Source organism: Aedes albopictus, chromosome 2 (genome assembly GCF_035046485.1).
Source record: "Aedes albopictus strain Foshan chromosome 2, AalbF5, whole genome shotgun sequence".
In the NCBI taxonomy this organism is placed as follows: Eukaryota; Metazoa; Arthropoda; class Insecta; order Diptera; family Culicidae; genus Aedes; species Aedes albopictus.
In genome coordinates, this window is record NC_085137.1 from 87,140,654 (window position 1) to 87,157,584 (window position 16,931).

Genomic DNA, 16,931 nt, shown 5'->3' on the forward strand with positions numbered 1-16,931 from the left:
TGAAATTTTGTTGGTAGTTAAACAACCCCTAAAGCTCCGTGGTCAACCTTTTCCTTTTTTGATATCGTGCATTTAGCCAAAATGGCGATCGAAAAACCTCAGAATTTTTCGATTTTTCAAAATTTCAAATCAGTGCCCCTCCCCTCTCCCAGGAGGGGGAGGGTCAAAACTTCAGATTTATGAGTTTCTAGTCGGGAGCAATCAGAAAAAAGTGAAATTTAGAACTGGGCAGAACAAAAGTTAATTTTTTGTCGGACCGTGTAAGTTTTAGCCTTGCGTCCCGTAGATGCTAAATCCAAAATTGAAGACCAGGGATTCATGGAGTTCTGCCACAAGTAAAATACGTAGACTAGAATGTACGTGTGAGAGGAGTGGGGTGATGAAAAAATAAAGGAAGTTCCTTATATTGATAATGTCGTCATATTGGAAAAACAACATTGAAAACGAGTCAAGGTTAACAATTGTATTGTTTATTACTTCTCTTTTCACAACAAATATTTTGTTACAATTACAAAAAAAAAAGTTGCTGTCTTTTATTATGTATTATATTTCAACATTATCGATGTTCTTTCCTGGAAATCTACTGCTCTGATGTACATTTCTCGCTCTTACTATTATTATGGCATAGCTACATTCAACGACTTTACATATTGTCAATCTCGTTAATAGCCGCATCTTAATGTGCAATATAATTTATGAAATTGTTAAGTCACTTTTTGATGTGACCTTTCCTCAGAGAATGTGTCTTCCATTTACAATGAATATAGTAATCCCTACAATGTTCTATTAATGATAGTCTACGCTTTCTTATACATTATACCTAGGAATCATCGTGCTATACTACAGTGCGGGAAATAAGTATAAAGACAGATCCGTTTTCCATACTAAATAATCATGTTTAGGGATCAAAATCTCTTTTTCTAGCGATTCGATTGTTATGGAATTTTGTCTGCAACCTTAAAATAACTAGAATTTTGGCTAGAAATATAAATCAGCATCCATGAAAACGTTTATATCGACTTTTCAGATTCAAATAAATATAAAGACACATTTTTATATGGAAATAAGTGTCTTTATATTTATTTGATTCTGAAAAGTCGATATAAACGTTTTCATGGATGATGATTTATATTTCTAGCCAAAATTCTAGTTATTTTAAGATTGCAGACAAAATTCCATAACAATCGAATCGCTAGAAAAAGAGATTTTGATCCCTAAACATGATTATTTTGTATGGAAAACGGCTCTGTCTTTATACTTATTTCTCGCACTGTACTACAGTAAATAATCAACTAACGGTGCACACATAAATTTTGAACTCATGTCAAACCTCAATGTACTTATCCAACTACGTCGCTTAGAAGCTTCAAGTCTCGTAATCTCTCTGTGGGAGAATCAATATCATTTCATTGACGAATAAATCCCTAATCGTACATCAACACTTTGATGATAGTATCGAGCACACTCAAATTAGCCAGAATGGTCATATGGTCAGCTCCGGGAAATTCACGCATATAAATTGGCTGCTTTTGTTGACTGCTCCAATGCCGGCACGCCTCCAGAGAACGTCGATTGACTGTCCCGTCACCGTCACCGTACACCAGTGTGGGCTTTCCGGAAAAGTCGTACGTTTTTTCGTAGTTCAAACTGGAAATTGTAATGGGAAGGGTCAGTCACCTTACATATCCGCAGGTTTTATGCATCATACACGAACCTTTCAACGGTGTTGAAGCCAGAACCGAACAGGCAATGTAGCTCCACACCGGGAGCGGTAAAGTTGAGTGAATATTCCAGCGTATCCTGTCTCATTTCCCAACCATTGATGTAATCGAGATCCCTGAAAATGAATACAACCGGTTAATACATACTGTGTTAGCATTGCTATAATTTTATTACATTATTGTCGGGCCGCCACCAAACCGAACGTCGCACAATTGAGTCGCGACGCGACCCGACTCATGACGTTTTCTGAATCATTTTGAAAGTAGTGCGCATCTTCCAACAAACATTTTGGCTGTACAAGAATGGAACAAACCACTCTCAAGCTAACTTTAGCTTAAGAAACTGTTATTCAGCTAGTTCTGTTTCTTGGGCTATCTCCTTGTCATTAGCAACACAGCGCACTAGTCGCAAAAGAGTTGCGACACTTGAGGATCAAAAAAATGACATTATTTATTGAATGACTCACGGTGTTAAAATCTCGATTATTATCAAACTTTAGTGTACCTCCCCGATGGAATATTTACAAAATTTCCATTCATACTATTTAGCCGAAATTCTGACATTCTATATGTGACGAATTTCGCCCCAAATCGTATTCGGAGTTGGCAGCACCCTCTCAGATTACAATGAAACTTTCTGGGTATGTACACCAAGACTAGATAAGCCACTTTGCATACTTAGTTTCTTCAAAATTTATCTGGACTGACTTTTGAAAAGGGCTAAACTGTTTTTATGGATTTTTTAAAAATGTTTTTAATCAAAAAATGACTACTCCTACAAAAAAGTGTTGTATGGGTGATTATCACAAAATAAGTCAAATTTTAAGAAAAAAATACTGAAAAAAATCCAAAATGAGCCCTACACTGAAAAAAATCATTTCTAAAAATTCAAAGTTGATTTTAAAAAAAAACACCATTTTTGATTTTGATGAAATTTTGTCTCAAGACAGGTAATTATGTTCCCTACCAACCGTCCATACATCACAAGATAGGCACTTTTAAGGAAAAAAAGTTTTTCTAACAAAAACTTTTTCATGTCCAAATTATTATTTTTTCAGTGTCTTTTTTTAAAAACAAACTAAACCAGTGAAGGTTATCTAGTAATCTCAAAATGCAATGAAACTTATTGTGTCATATGCGACAATGCAATGCACCCATATTCACGCAGCAGCACTCTAGAAGTACGAAACAATATACAATTAGAACACGCATTTCATACGTGCTGCTGTAATTTCTACCCAAACGTTTCTACCCCATGTTCTTACCTAATATTAGGTAAGGCTATTTATTAGATTCGAACTACCTAATCGAAAAAAAAAATCAAGAGTTGTACCTAAAGCAAATATGAACAAAACAAGAAAATGAATCGGTATCATTCAACGTGTTACTTCTCTTTGGTTATTAAAGGCAGTTCTGAAAAGTAATGGATCAATCGTATAAATCAAAATTCAACAAATTCAAGTGCAGTGCAAAAATAAACAATCCAAAGTGCAACCGTCATAATCTACGGGGCATGTCATTAAGATTGATAGATAAAATTCATTCCATGGGATATACACATGAAATCGACGAATCGATGAGTATTTGTGAGTCATGTCGTGGATTGATAAGTCACAACAGAAGCCCGAATACGAAAAAACGCCGATCGGATGGAAACGACGAAACTATGCAACCATCATTTAGTGGGCAGCAACATCATGATGTTCCAGAACCAGAACCGTCAACGAGTGGTCAACAAATCGAACATGAGCTGGGTAAGTAAGCCTTCAACGTGTTAGCTTCTTTTATATAACTCATTTTGCAGCTCGTTGCAAAACTACATTTTTCAGTATTCTTCGTATTTATCCAACCCGGCAAGCCTCGTTGGATAAATGTACTACTTGTGCGAAAAAAAATCATTTTTGCAACTCGTTGCATAAATAACTATCATTAACTTTCCACTGCATTCATTATTATATTGTTAACCTTAACTTTTATCTTACAGATATGGTACCATCTATTCCATCATTGGAGTCAATTCCGTCAACAGATCAACTACAGGGTCCCCATAATATTGAGAAGTTTAATACCATTGCTGAAACATTGAGTTTATCGCCAATCTCATCTAGAAACATGAGAAGTATGGAATATCGCATAAACAAATCATTGCAGATTACGAAAGCAGTTCGAAAAAATATCTTCGGAATAGATTCAACGGATGTTGGCAAAGTGGAGGCGTATGACGAGATAATTATGCAGTTAAAGGATAAGTTCAATCACCCTACAACTGACAGAAGCGAACAGATTAAATTACTATCTGTACTTCCTAAGTCTTGGTCGGTAAATAAAATCACAAGAGAGTTTAACGCACCAATGTATATGGCGAGGCAGGTGAAGGATCTTGTTTATGAACAGGGTATTCTTTGTACCACCGAAAAAAGAAGGGGGCATGGTATTGATGACGATACAAAACAAATAGTAAGAGAATTTTTTGATGATAATGATATCAGCAGGCCAATGCCAGGAACAAATGATTTTGTTTCTGAGGTTCGAAATGGAAAAAAACAACAAGTTTTGTATTGTATTTTACTTGATTCTACTGGTATACATAATGTATGCATATGTACTATTCATGAAAATGTAAATTTAATGTTCAACAGTATAAGAATTGTGTCACAAGATGAAATAATACAAAAAATGCTTTGCGATATTTCCACCAGAACAGATAATTGCTATTTCCGTGCTTGTGAAAAGTGTGCTTGTAATGAACACATTGAAGAGGAACTTACATTGATATTAGAATCAAATGACAAAGAAGAGATTATATTTCAGCAGTGGTTGAATACTGATCGCTGTAATTTAGAAACGATTATTAAACCTGTTGATGAATTTGTTCCGTATCTTGTTGATAAAATTGACAAACTTATAACACACGACTTTATTCATAAACAACAATCATCATTTCTCAGAAATAAAAAAGATACATTAAAGGATGATGAAATTCTTGCGATTTGTGATTTCTCTGAAAACTATTCATTCATAATTCAAAACGCTGCTCAAGGATATCATTGGAACAACTCGCAAGCAACAATACACCCATTTGAAATTTACTATATGAAAGATAATAAACTTGTAAATGTTAGCTTCATTATCATATCGGAAGTAATGGCTCACGATACAGTTGCGGTCCAGTTGTTCATCTCAAAAATGATAGATTTTATGAAACAATTAACGAACTTTTCAAAAATTTATTTTATGTCTGATGGGACAGCATCACAATACAAAAATAAGAAGAACTTTGCTAGTCTATGTAGATTCCAGTCAAAGCATGCATTAAGAGCAGAATGGCATTTTTTTGCAACGTCCCACGGTAAAGGTCCATGTGATGCTATTGGTGGCACTCTCAAGCGAATGGCAAAGAGAGCAAGTCTTGCTCGAGATTATGGAAATACCATAACAACTCCACGAGAGTTATATAACTGGGCAGTTGTACAGACAGATAAAAATATAACTAAATTAAATTTCTGTTACGTATCCACTGAACAGTACATTAAAATGTCAGAAGATCTCGAAGAAATATATAATAACGCCAAAACAATACCAGGCACTCAGAAATTCCATAGTTTTTTGCCTATTCCTGGCGACAAAGTAAAGGCAAACAGGTATTCTAATTCAGAAGATGAACCAAAAATATTTAGTATGATCGGAAAAAAAATAGAAAAGAACATGTTTGAAATTGGCTCTAAGACACATATATATATATTTGAAAAATTCATAATTATAAATAATTGTATATTTAAAAGTGCACTTCAATACATTTTGCGATCAAACATTACATTTCCTAAGAAAATACATTTGTAATATTTTCAGTTTTTTATGTATAGGAAAACCCTTCCAAATGATTGAATAAATAACACAAAATCTCCTAGAAAATTGAGTTTCATTGGATTCTGGGATTGTTATGGCCTTCACTGGTTTTATTGTTGATAACAAAATACACTGAAAAAAAAATCATTCGAACAAGAAAAAGTTTTTGTTAGAAAAACTTTTTTTCCTTAACCTTCCGTAACTCGCGCGGTTGACTACCTGTGTCAGCACCACGCTAATGCTGAGTACAAAAAGCGAGATTTTTTCAACGTGTTGTACAACATACAACAGTGCGATCGCTCGTGGGTTAAAAGTGCCTATCTTGTGATGTATGGACGGTTGGTAGGGAACATAATTACCTGTCTTGAGACAAAATTTCATCAAAATGAAAAATGATGTTTTTTTTAAATCAACTTTGAATTTTTAGAAATGATTTTTTTCAGTGTAGGGCTCATTTTGGATTTTTTTCAGTATTTTTTTCTTAAAATTTGACTTATTTTGTGATAATCACCCATACAACACTTTTTTGTAGGAGTAGTCATTTTTTCATTAAAAACATTTTTAAAAAATCCATAAAAAAAAGTTTAGCCCTTTTCAAAAGTCAGTCGAGAAAAAAAATTAGAAAAATGAGTATGCAAAGTGGCTTATCTGGGCAAGGTCTACACACCAAGAAAGTTTCGTTGTAATCTGAGAGGGTGCTGCCAACATTTGTTCGAGTTGGCGCGAAATCCGTCTATGAAGAAAAATCCGAGGTACATTAAAGTTCGATAATAATCGAAATTTTGACACCGTGTGACTGTCTTGATTCCAACCGTAGACAATATAAAGATAATAGCAAAAGGTACACGTACATGGCCCTTATAGCCACAGCTGTAAAGACGTGACAAGTTGCCACGCTCCGTATCATCTTGACGCAAATCAATGAATTCCGAGAGTCTCTCCACCTGGTGTTCATTGATTACAAAAAAGCTTTTGGCCGTCTCAATCATGACAATATGTGGGAAGCCCTCAGGCGCAATGGTGTCCCTGAGAAAATCATCGGCCTCATTGAAGCACAGTACGGGGCATTTTCGTGCACAGTACTGCACAGCGGTATCTTGTCCGATCCCATTCGGGTTGTTGCTGGAGTGAGGCAAGCATGTACACTCCCGATCAAAAGTTTGGGGTCACCCCCTCAAAAACATGTCATTTTTTTAGGCCCATATCTCCGCCAATTTGCGTCCGATTTCAAAACCCTAGGTTTCATTCAAAAGATAATAAGTCAAAGAAACTTTGAACATGATTTAAAAGAAACTTTTTCAAAAAATTTTGTATGTAAACTTAACCCAAACTTGCCAAATTTTCTAGAAAATGAATATAAACTTACGGCAGTGTCGCTGGAAACTGGGTCGACCAAATTTTAAGATGAGAACGGTAACATGACCCATTTTCTATTAGCTTTAAACTGCTTTTTACAGAACTTAGCTAAAAAATCTGAAAAAAAAGGTTATTAAGTAAATTAATGCTTGATGTCATCGACCAAAAGTTTGGGGTCACCCCTCAAAATGATGTATCGGCCAAAAGTTTGGGGTCACTTTCGTAAAACATGGAAAAGTGATTTGGTGATATCTTCGTCATCTATAGCTCGCTGACGTAGTATACGGTTTGGATTAAAAAGGACCTTAATGCGAACTATAGCTTCGTCGGTGCTATAGCTACAGTTTTCTCGTATTTCGAAGAAGTAAAAATGAATTTCTGAAATATTATACTTTTTCTATAATAACATTGCAATATTCCTTAAGTATTTTCATTTAAAATTTCAGTTTCCCCATATCTACGAGTTATTTCAAACTGTTAAGAATTAGATGTTTGGATTGAGTTTAGCGGATCGGAGTACGATAACACATACCTAAGCATATACCCAGCTAACACTAAGTCTTATATAATGTGAATATGATGCTTAAGGCGAAACTGGAAGCATTTCCTCATTTTTTTTTTGGTTTTTGATTTTTTTTATTAAACAACGAAGCAATATTTTCAAAATCAGTTTACGTACACATGTAGAGTATGGATCAAGGTATCTTCTGATTTTTTATGTGGTGGAAAATGTTTTCCATTTTTGCAAAAAACATTTGTTTGTAAAATTTTGTTCAAAAATGGTTTTTGCAAAAACGAAAAACATTTTCCACCACAAAAAAAAAATCAGAAGATACCTTGATCCATATTCTACAAGTGTACGAAAACCGATTTTGAAAATATTGCTTCGTTATTTAAAACCCAAATTAATCCACCAAGTGGTGATAGTGCCTTTCTCGTCGTATATGTTCTCACGATCTTTCCGTCGACGTAAGTCAAAGTGTTCCTGAATCCTGATATTTTTTAAGAAAAGCAAACATTTTATCAAAGCCATCATTGAATTGACTTAAAACTTATTGATGGCACATAGTCCGGCGCAGGCTATGTCTGAACCAGCAGATTATAAAATTTGAATGTACATCGGGTTTCTTTCCATAAAACATCTATATTCAAGCTATATTTTCATTTGCAGAAGGTTTCAAAATATTCTATCGGTGAAAATTTTTCCATACATTTTGTATGGGAGAGAAAATGGTCGAAAATGAGGATTTCAAACAAATTTGTATGAAAAACGGTCAAAAAGATGGAAAAATCAAAATTTCCCCGATAGAATATTTTGAAACCTTCTGCAAATGAAAATATAGCTTGAATACTGATGTTTAATGGAAAGAAACCCGATGTACATTCAATTTTTATAATCTGCTGGTTCAGACATAGCGTGGCGGCGTTACGTTCAACGTATAAGCAGAGCTGAATAATATCAGATTTCTCAGTTGACTGCTTGAGCACCTTCACTAACACTGGGGGCTGATCAATATCAAGACGATACTAATAAACTACCCAAGTAACCAGCAAGCATTTGAAATAGCATCTATTCAGCATTATAGTAGTCTTTACGACAAGGCGTTTAATGCTTATTGATCGTATATGCGCCTATTTTGTAGTTCGTTGTCAAGTTTTCAGCTCAATCGCTCATAAGAGAACAAAGTTACAGCATGTCGAAGTTAGCTGTTTCGTATAAAACACAGCTTTCACTGCTATTTTTATGAACAAAGTTGTAGGCAGTGCTGAAAAATTCATTTCGTCATATCTAAATTCAAACACCTACAGCTCATTTTTAAAGCTGAACCTGAGAATATGGTATATGGAAAACTTGTGCGGCTAGACCAGTCCTGCAAGAAAGTCACGGAAAAACCGCTATATTTTGAATATTTAGGGTAAATGTCACGGACTATACCTTCGAAAAATGCCAATGATATTCACGATGAATATCATTTGGCATTTTTCAAAGGTAGTCCGTGACATTTACCCTTAAGGCTCAAGCATCCGTCATCATTTTTCGGAAAATTAAAAGCAGTTTTCTCGCTGTAAATCAAAACATCGACCATGAAAATATATTCACTGCATTCTATTCCTCATGTGGTGTACAGTGAATATATTTTCATAGCAAAGACTTTTGTTATGAACGAAAAAACTGCTTTTAAATGTTTGATGATGACGATGATTTCAATGACGAATTGTTCAACGTTAATATTAAAAAATAGCGGTTTTTCCGTGACTTTCATGCAGAACTGGTCTAGCCGCACAAGTTTTTCATATACCATATTCTCAGGCTCAGCTTCTAAAATGAGCTGTAGGTGGTTGAATTTAGATATGACGAAATGAAATTTTCAGCAGGTGCAGATGGAGAACACTCAACGGCTGCACTGCCCCTATTCGCAAAACAGTCCCATCTTTGCTGGGTTTCCTACACGGAACTACAAATCAACCCAAAATTAAGTTCTTTTGTCGCAATCCCGCATCTCCGTGGAACTACTCAAATTTGCGTTCAAACAGCGATAGTGGTCACTAGGTAGTTCTCGTTTGATCGCTGCAAAAAAATTCACCCAGTGGTAAGTTATTTTCACCCAGCGGAGGTCTTATTTGACGCAAATTTGGGTTTAGTTAAGATAACCCAAATTTGGCTTCTTCCACGGAGCCGCACAGATGTGTCGGTGCTTCTTTCTTCGTTTTTGATAACATTCGTGTGGGGAGAGGGAGAGAACAACTCAATGCTGAGTAAAAACTAAAAGCTGTTTAGCCAAATATGAGTTTTTAAAACCGCGCCCGCCTCCCCGAATTTCTATCGACGGTGATGAAATCGAGGCGGTTGAAGAATTCGTAAACTTGGGCTCACTGGTGACCGCCGACAACGACACCAGCAGAGAAATTCAGAGGAGTATTGTGGCAGGAAATCGTGCTTACTTTGGACTCCGCAGAACTCTACGATCGAATAAAGTTCGCCGTAACACGAAGTTAACTATCTACAAAACGCTGATTAGACCGGTCGTCCTCTATGGGCACGAAACATGGACCCTACGTGCAGAGGACCAACGCGCCCTTGGAGTTTTCGAACGGAAGGTTTTGCTTACCATCTACGGTGGAGTGCAGATGGAAGACGGGACTTGGAGAAAGCGAACGAACCACGAGCAGCATCAGCTGCTAAGAGAACCAATCATCGTCCACACCGCGAAAATCGGAAAGCTACGGTGGACGGGTCACGTCATCAGGATGTCGGATAGCAACCCGACTAAAATGGTTCACGAGAGTCATGCGACCGGTGCGACCGGTACAAGAAGACGTGGTGCGCAGCGAGGTAGGTGGGTCGACCAAGTGGAGGACGATCTGCGGACCCTACGCAGAGTGCGGAACTGGAGACAAACAGCCATGGACCGAGTGGAATGGAGACGGCTACTATGTACAGCAGAGGTCACCCCGGCCTTAGCCTGATCGGTAAGGTAAGTAAGAGTTTTTAAAACTTATTCTCTGGGTTTAAATATTTTTCAGTGTATACACATGAGAATGTTGCGGGAATGGAGGCAGAGCAGATCATCATCAATAGATGTCTGTCTGCGGTATATCATCGTGCATGGTTGCCTCACAATTGGATCTCCAACGTGGAGCTCCATCGTCGAGGTCATCAAAAGCCGATAGCAACAGAAATTCATGAGCGAAAGTGGAGGCGGGTCGACCACACTCTACGCAGGGACGGAAACGAAATCTGCGTTGGCCCAGAGGCTCATGGCGGCGCAGCCTCCACAAAAAATAAAGGAAGCCAACAGAAATTTGACCTGGCCACAGGTCCAGGCGATGGCGGGCAATCGCCCAGGATGGAGATCTTTCAATTCGGTCCTCTGCACCACCATGGGTGCTCCTCAGGCCTGAAAGTAAGTATTGGCCACCCTGTCAAAAGTAAAATATTTAAATATCAAAAGTATGATAGTTTTTTAGATGAATGAGTAACGATATCTCTAAACAAAAATTTGGATTAATTTAATCAGACAAATTTTCTAGTGCAATAAATTTCCTAATTTCTAGATAATTTCGCAGAAGCCAGCTTTTCGGTCAGGGGAGGGGGGTGGTGGTGAGCATCATTAGCAAATTTATACGTACTATTATATTCTAAAAGTATTATTTAACTCTTCAGCAGTCACGCTGTTGTATTTTGTACAATACGTTGAAAACAGCTCGCATGTTCTACACAAATCAGCGTGATGCTGGTAGCAAGGGACAATTGGCTTCTTTAACGGTGTAGAGATAATTTGATATTTTGAATCTGCATGTCAAACTGAGCCGAAATCCAAATTTTCATGAATTTTGGAGACCAGGAACCTATTTAAAAATGAATTTGAAGTTTGTATAGGAGCGATTTGTCTAATCACCCCTCGTCGCAGTTTGTACTGGGCGGAGCTGTCAAACAGTTTCCCAGCTGTCAAAAGGTGATTTCCAAAAATCTCTTTTAAAGTGATTTTAGGTACCAAAACAAAGTTCTAAAAATCTGAAAAAAATCATAGTGACTCAGAAAAAGGTGCTCTTTTGTATAAAATCAAAAAATCAATACATTTTTCAAAATTTAAAAACCCAATTTCTGGTCAATTAATGATTTTGTTTTCATTCGTGCATTATTTGTTCTGGAATATTGTTTGTTGTTAATAGGGTCTGGGACCATTTGGGCAGGAGCACCTATTTTGGGCACTTGCTGCTATAACTCAGTCAATTTTGAACCGATTGACTTGATTTTTGCAACACGATCAGAAAGGCGCAGTATCTAGCTATGTTCAAAATTTCAAGTCAATCGGTTTGAAATTGACTGAGTTATAGCAGCAAGTGCCTAAAATAGGTGCTCCTGCCCAAATGGTCCCAGACCCTATCTACAAAACTTTCGTAAGAAATCATAATTAAACTCTTTTGAATATTACGAACCCTTTTTAGGACTAACCCAGAATTTTTCCATGATTTCCTTCAACATTTTCTCCGGTAGAGCATAATGGAAATCCATCCGATTTTTTTTTTAATATCTACATAACTGCCGGTGGACGCATAAAAGTCACATGTGCAAAAACAGACAATCGCGAAAATCGCGTCCAAAGTTTGAAAAAGTAAATTGTCTCAACTATGAAGCATAAATGCCAAATCGTGTTCTAACATCAACAACTTTTGAATTTGAGCACTATTTCTTGTTTTAGAGCGATTTTAAAATTTCATAGGATTTAAAATGAAGTGTGACGTTTAAGCGTCCACTTTTCAGAATGTGACAAATCGGCGTTGCATTTTTTCAACAATTTTCGGAACAAACTACCTATTTTTATTTCCCTATATGATAGTACACCATGATACATGGTCATGGGCTGTAAAATCTAAATATTGCCAAAAATGCACATGTGACAATTATGCTTCCACCGGCAGATATTGTCTTCTATGACTAACTGGAGTTCCTTCAGTAATTAATCATACATCCTTGTCGAAATTTCCATAAAGGCAGTTTTATATACTCATATACTGCCGTGAATCGCAAGTCAGTCCCATCTGCATTTTGGGCAAAATTGAGTTAATGGCATATTTCGATCTCTTTTTGGATGATCTTTCAGCTGCGTGAATAAAAATATATAGTTTGTTTAGTAAAATCGAAAAACAACATCAAGTAAGATTGTCCCATAATGAAAAGTAATCGCAAGTCAGTCCCATTACGAACTTGTGTACCCTGCACTACAAAACCGAACACTGTTTTAGCCAGTTCTATATTTTTCGCAGTTACGTTTTGACGTTTTAAACAATTTGTGAAAGTTTCATGATGATCGCAGAAGTGTTTGATTAATGACAATTTTTTGAAATTTCGCATAGAAATCGAGTTTAAAAACTTCAGAGTCCATTTTCTCAATGCCTACTTTTTACAGATGGGACTGACTTGCGATTCACGGCAGTATACAGCATATATTCATTGCAGAGCATAATCCTATAGAAATATCAGTTGACGTATTTCCGGAAGGATCCTTGGAAAAACTCTTGAAAGTATTCTCGCAGCCACTGGAGGAAACCCTCGAGGTATCGCTGTAAGAATTCCTGAAGGGAATCTCTACAGAAATTCTCGAAATTCTTTCCTGGAGGTATTTTCGGATAACTCGCAAAGTCGCAAATAATGGGATTCTCGGAAAAATCTTGAAATTGACCTAAAGGAATTTCGTGACGAATCCTAGGAATATATACAAAAAGAAATGTCTGGAGGAATTTAAGAAGCAATTCCTAGAAAAAAAAAAATCCTGGTGCATTTGCTAGAGAAGGAAGGAAACACTGGGAGAACTCCAAAAAAGTTTTCTCTGGGTGAATTCCTAAAGGATTCCCTTTAAAAAGTTGTGAAAGCGCTTCTAGCATGTAAGTACTTATTTGGTTAAAGTATGTTACAGTGACTTCTGCGCAACCAAAACCTGCGCTGTCGTAACGCTTCTGTAATATGTGTGCTGCTTGCAAGAATCCCTGGAGGACTTATTGTAAGAATTCCTGATGGAATCCCTGAAGAAACTGATGGAGATGCACTAGCTATATATGTTTAGCTACATGGTATTTACTTTGGAGTATGCACTAGCTAGTTTAATGTAAAAAATGCTGAGATCTCGGCAAAACAGTTGTTTGCTGTCTACTCGGCTGTGCAACTCTCGGCAAAACAATGGAAAAATGTAGATATCCTGGTAATCTGTGTAGCTACACCAATTTAACATTTTACACTATTGTCCAACTACTTACTGGAAGAAATCTTTCAGTTGATCCATTGTATAACTTCTGGAAAGGGATCGCACCATCACTTCGTTAGGTTTCCACAGTAATGGGTTCGGCATTAGCCACGCCAACGACGGATTGGTAATCTGCTCCGCTCGCATTTTATCTCCACTAAGCGCAAAAGCTCCCAGGTCATCACCCACGGCAAAGCACTTCAAAGCTTTCACGCTTCCACCCCAGGCACCGGCCAGGGAAATGACCCGTCGGATATACTGGTCCTTCCACTGTTGGCTTTGCATCTGCAGAAAGAGCAACGTCATCGGACCACCCATGCTGTGTACGATAAAGGTGATTGGCGTGTCATCGTTCAGCGTGTACGTTTCCTCGACAAGGTGTTTCATTTTAATGAACCATTCTTTGTTCTCATCTGCAAAAGTGAAATGACATGATTTGATTGATATGAATCGATATCTAACAATAACGTTAACCTTACTTGGTGCTTTCCTGAAGTCATACGGCGCTCCCCGCACAGAAAGATCCCGTTTGTAACCATTCTGAACCAATGCATTGCCAATATTCACAAAGTATGCCCCTTCGCTGGCATGGGAAGGATCGATCCACTCGACGGTTTCCGACGAACCGAAACCGGGTACGCGAGTCTCTACCCCGGGCGCGTTTTGCGTTTTCCTCGTGACATTGTCGTATACCAAGCGTATGTTGTCGATCCAACAGTCGATCACGAATGGAACCAGGAGTTCCTTGTTCAACCAGATATTGAAATAGGTACTAGAGGACTTTTGACAATAGAAGTGGACGGAGTCCTTCTTGTTGATTATGGCATCCATTTGGCTTCCTCCGTCTCCCGGAACTAAAAGAGGTATTCATGGATAAAATACTTTATATTAGTTTTTTGTGTATTGATCAGATGTTCCTCGTTAGTGGTCCCAAGACTTAAACAATGTTTCAGAAATGCATTAAAAAAAACCTAAAATTGAAATTTGTATTTAAATTGCATCAGATTTACATTTGGAAATTGTTCATGCAAGTACAATGCTGACTCCTTTTGATTGAACTTTCCAAAAGAGTTCCGATAGGCTTTCTGTACACTTTTTACAAAGGTCTTTGAGAAAATCAGCCAGTGGATTTATGTCTCTGCCTAATTTTTTCTGGATAAATTCTATGGGTTTCATACATTCTCCGGTAAAAGAATCGCTAATTAATATCAGTATGAAAGCAAATATATTAAATATATTACTTAAAAATCTTTGATGAAAGCGAATTTTAAGTAAAAGAATCTCATCTCTTGCCCGGTTCTCCATCCAATGTCAAGACCCTCTTAATTTCTTATCATTGAATTATACTACCTTCATTCGCACAACAGTCTCATGTGTATAGGAAACCCAGCAAAGATGGGACTGTTATGCGAATAGGGGCACTATAGAAGCTCTACACGGAAGTTTGAAAATAACGACAGATGTATGTTGGTCGCCGCATTATCTTATTAGGCTCGCCGCACATCGGACAAATGAAAAAGGAGGCCAATCGCAGCCGCGCAAAACTCGCCTGATGTCGCCTTTATCAGTCTGTTTACGAATAAAATAACGTTTTTGTGCTGTTGTTTTGGCGTCATCGCCCTTCAATTTCTGTCTGTAGCGTTAAAGTGCTGACGACTCCGTGCTATACAATAAACGCAAATACTATCGCTATTATTTACACACATCTTTCCTCATCGGTGGTCACAGAAATAAGTCGACGTAATTTGCATGTGAAGCAACTGGATTAGTCACTGTTTTGCTAAGCCATGTTCAGCTGAAATATCATACCAATGCTCTACTAAAAGTCGACATACCTAGCTAAATTTAATATTGTAACATGCGACGCATTTTATACAGTGCCTAATATTAGGCTGACCCAGGGCTGACCAGACTTGTCCTGTTTAAATACGGGACACATGCTGGAAACTCAACAAAAAATAAATCAATGTCCAAAAATAGAATTGAATGTTGAAAATAATGCTATTTCAGGTGGAAAGAACGAATCAATCGGTCAAAAACATGAACAATGTTCCAGTGGCGAGTATTTGAAGATAAAGTTGTCCCGTTAAATACGGGACGGATGATCAGCCTACTAATAGGTATAGTATCATATAAAACAGCCTCGATGCCATACTCAAATGTTGTACATTACAAATTATGAGAATAATAACGTTTCAACATCGTTAATACTGAAAAATCGTAGATCAAATAAATACCTATTTTATTAGGCATTATACCTTGGTCATATTAATGTTACTGCAGTATCAATAATCGATAATTTAAGTAACGTCAAGGTTATCATTCATACGACTAAAACTCACCAAAAATTACCGGCGACAATCTCTTTTCAAATCGTTCATCGTATCTCCGTCGTAACTTCTTGTGCAGGTTCTCAATCAACTTTACGCTGGATCCGAAAAGCGTACCGTAAGCCGTGGTAGCCACCGTGAGCAGCAGCAAAACAGAAATCAATCGCATTTTGCTTGGAAGTATTTAGTAATGCTTCACCGATCAATACAGCTCGAAGTTTCCACACGACACTTTGCTAAGTAGGTATAATATAAATAAATCACGTCCACTCCAATTGACCGCTCAACACCGACTGATGGTCTGCCAGATGGATTCGGCTCCTTACATCACTGTCATTCACGATTCGCAAACAGCAGCAGCTGTTCTTTTCTCTTCCAAACGGGGACGGTTTCTTACGTCCGGAGTCAAACAGGAAGACTGCGAAGAAAGAAGACGCGAAATGACAACACTTAAATTTTCATTGATAGCAGTCGTGAAAGAAAGGTCATTCGTTGAAAACACACAATAAACAACGGTAGACCCCGACCGACTGGGGTGAGGGGCAACCACGCTTACCACTACACCACTGACTCCGACTTCTTGTTTGCCGACCGTGTGTACAAAAGTTACTGTTAGATTCTTACAGCGGTACAGAGATTAAAGAGCTAGAACCAATGTTCTAATTTTCACAGGTTAGGCCCATCGGACAAAGTGGTGTTTGTGATATGATAATTTTGAAGTAGTAGTCGTGTCATGTCAACTTCGGCTAGCCGAAATCGCACGAAGTTGCCGAAGGTGACGTCACGTTCCAGAAGCTGCGAACAAATTTTCTGGCGAACGTGACGTCGCGATCAGCTGATCGGTTTGTTTACATATATTTTTGGCGACAAATACAGGCAAACATATACGTTCAACCGGACCTGTGCAGTGTTGCCACATTTAAATCTGTATTTTG

The 16,931-nt window shown here is 37.5% G+C and overlaps 1 protein-coding gene across 1 annotated transcript; it reads right to left on the reverse strand.

Annotated features, from left to right (window-relative positions):
- Positions 1–448: 448 nt before the first annotated feature.
- LOC115262468 (phospholipase A2 group XV) lies at positions 449–16,525 on the reverse strand. Its single transcript, XM_029864878.2, has 5 exons — positions 16,009–16,525; positions 14,146–14,520; positions 13,680–14,079; positions 1,715–1,837; positions 449–1,647 (listed from the first exon to the last, which is right to left on the reverse strand). Exons 1-5 carry the CDS (start codon positions 16,163–16,165, stop codon positions 1,425–1,427), a joined length of 1,278 nt encoding a protein of 425 aa, XP_029720738.1. The 5' UTR covers positions 16,166–16,525; the 3' UTR covers positions 449–1,424.
- Between the last annotated feature and the right edge of the window lie 406 nt (positions 16,526–16,931).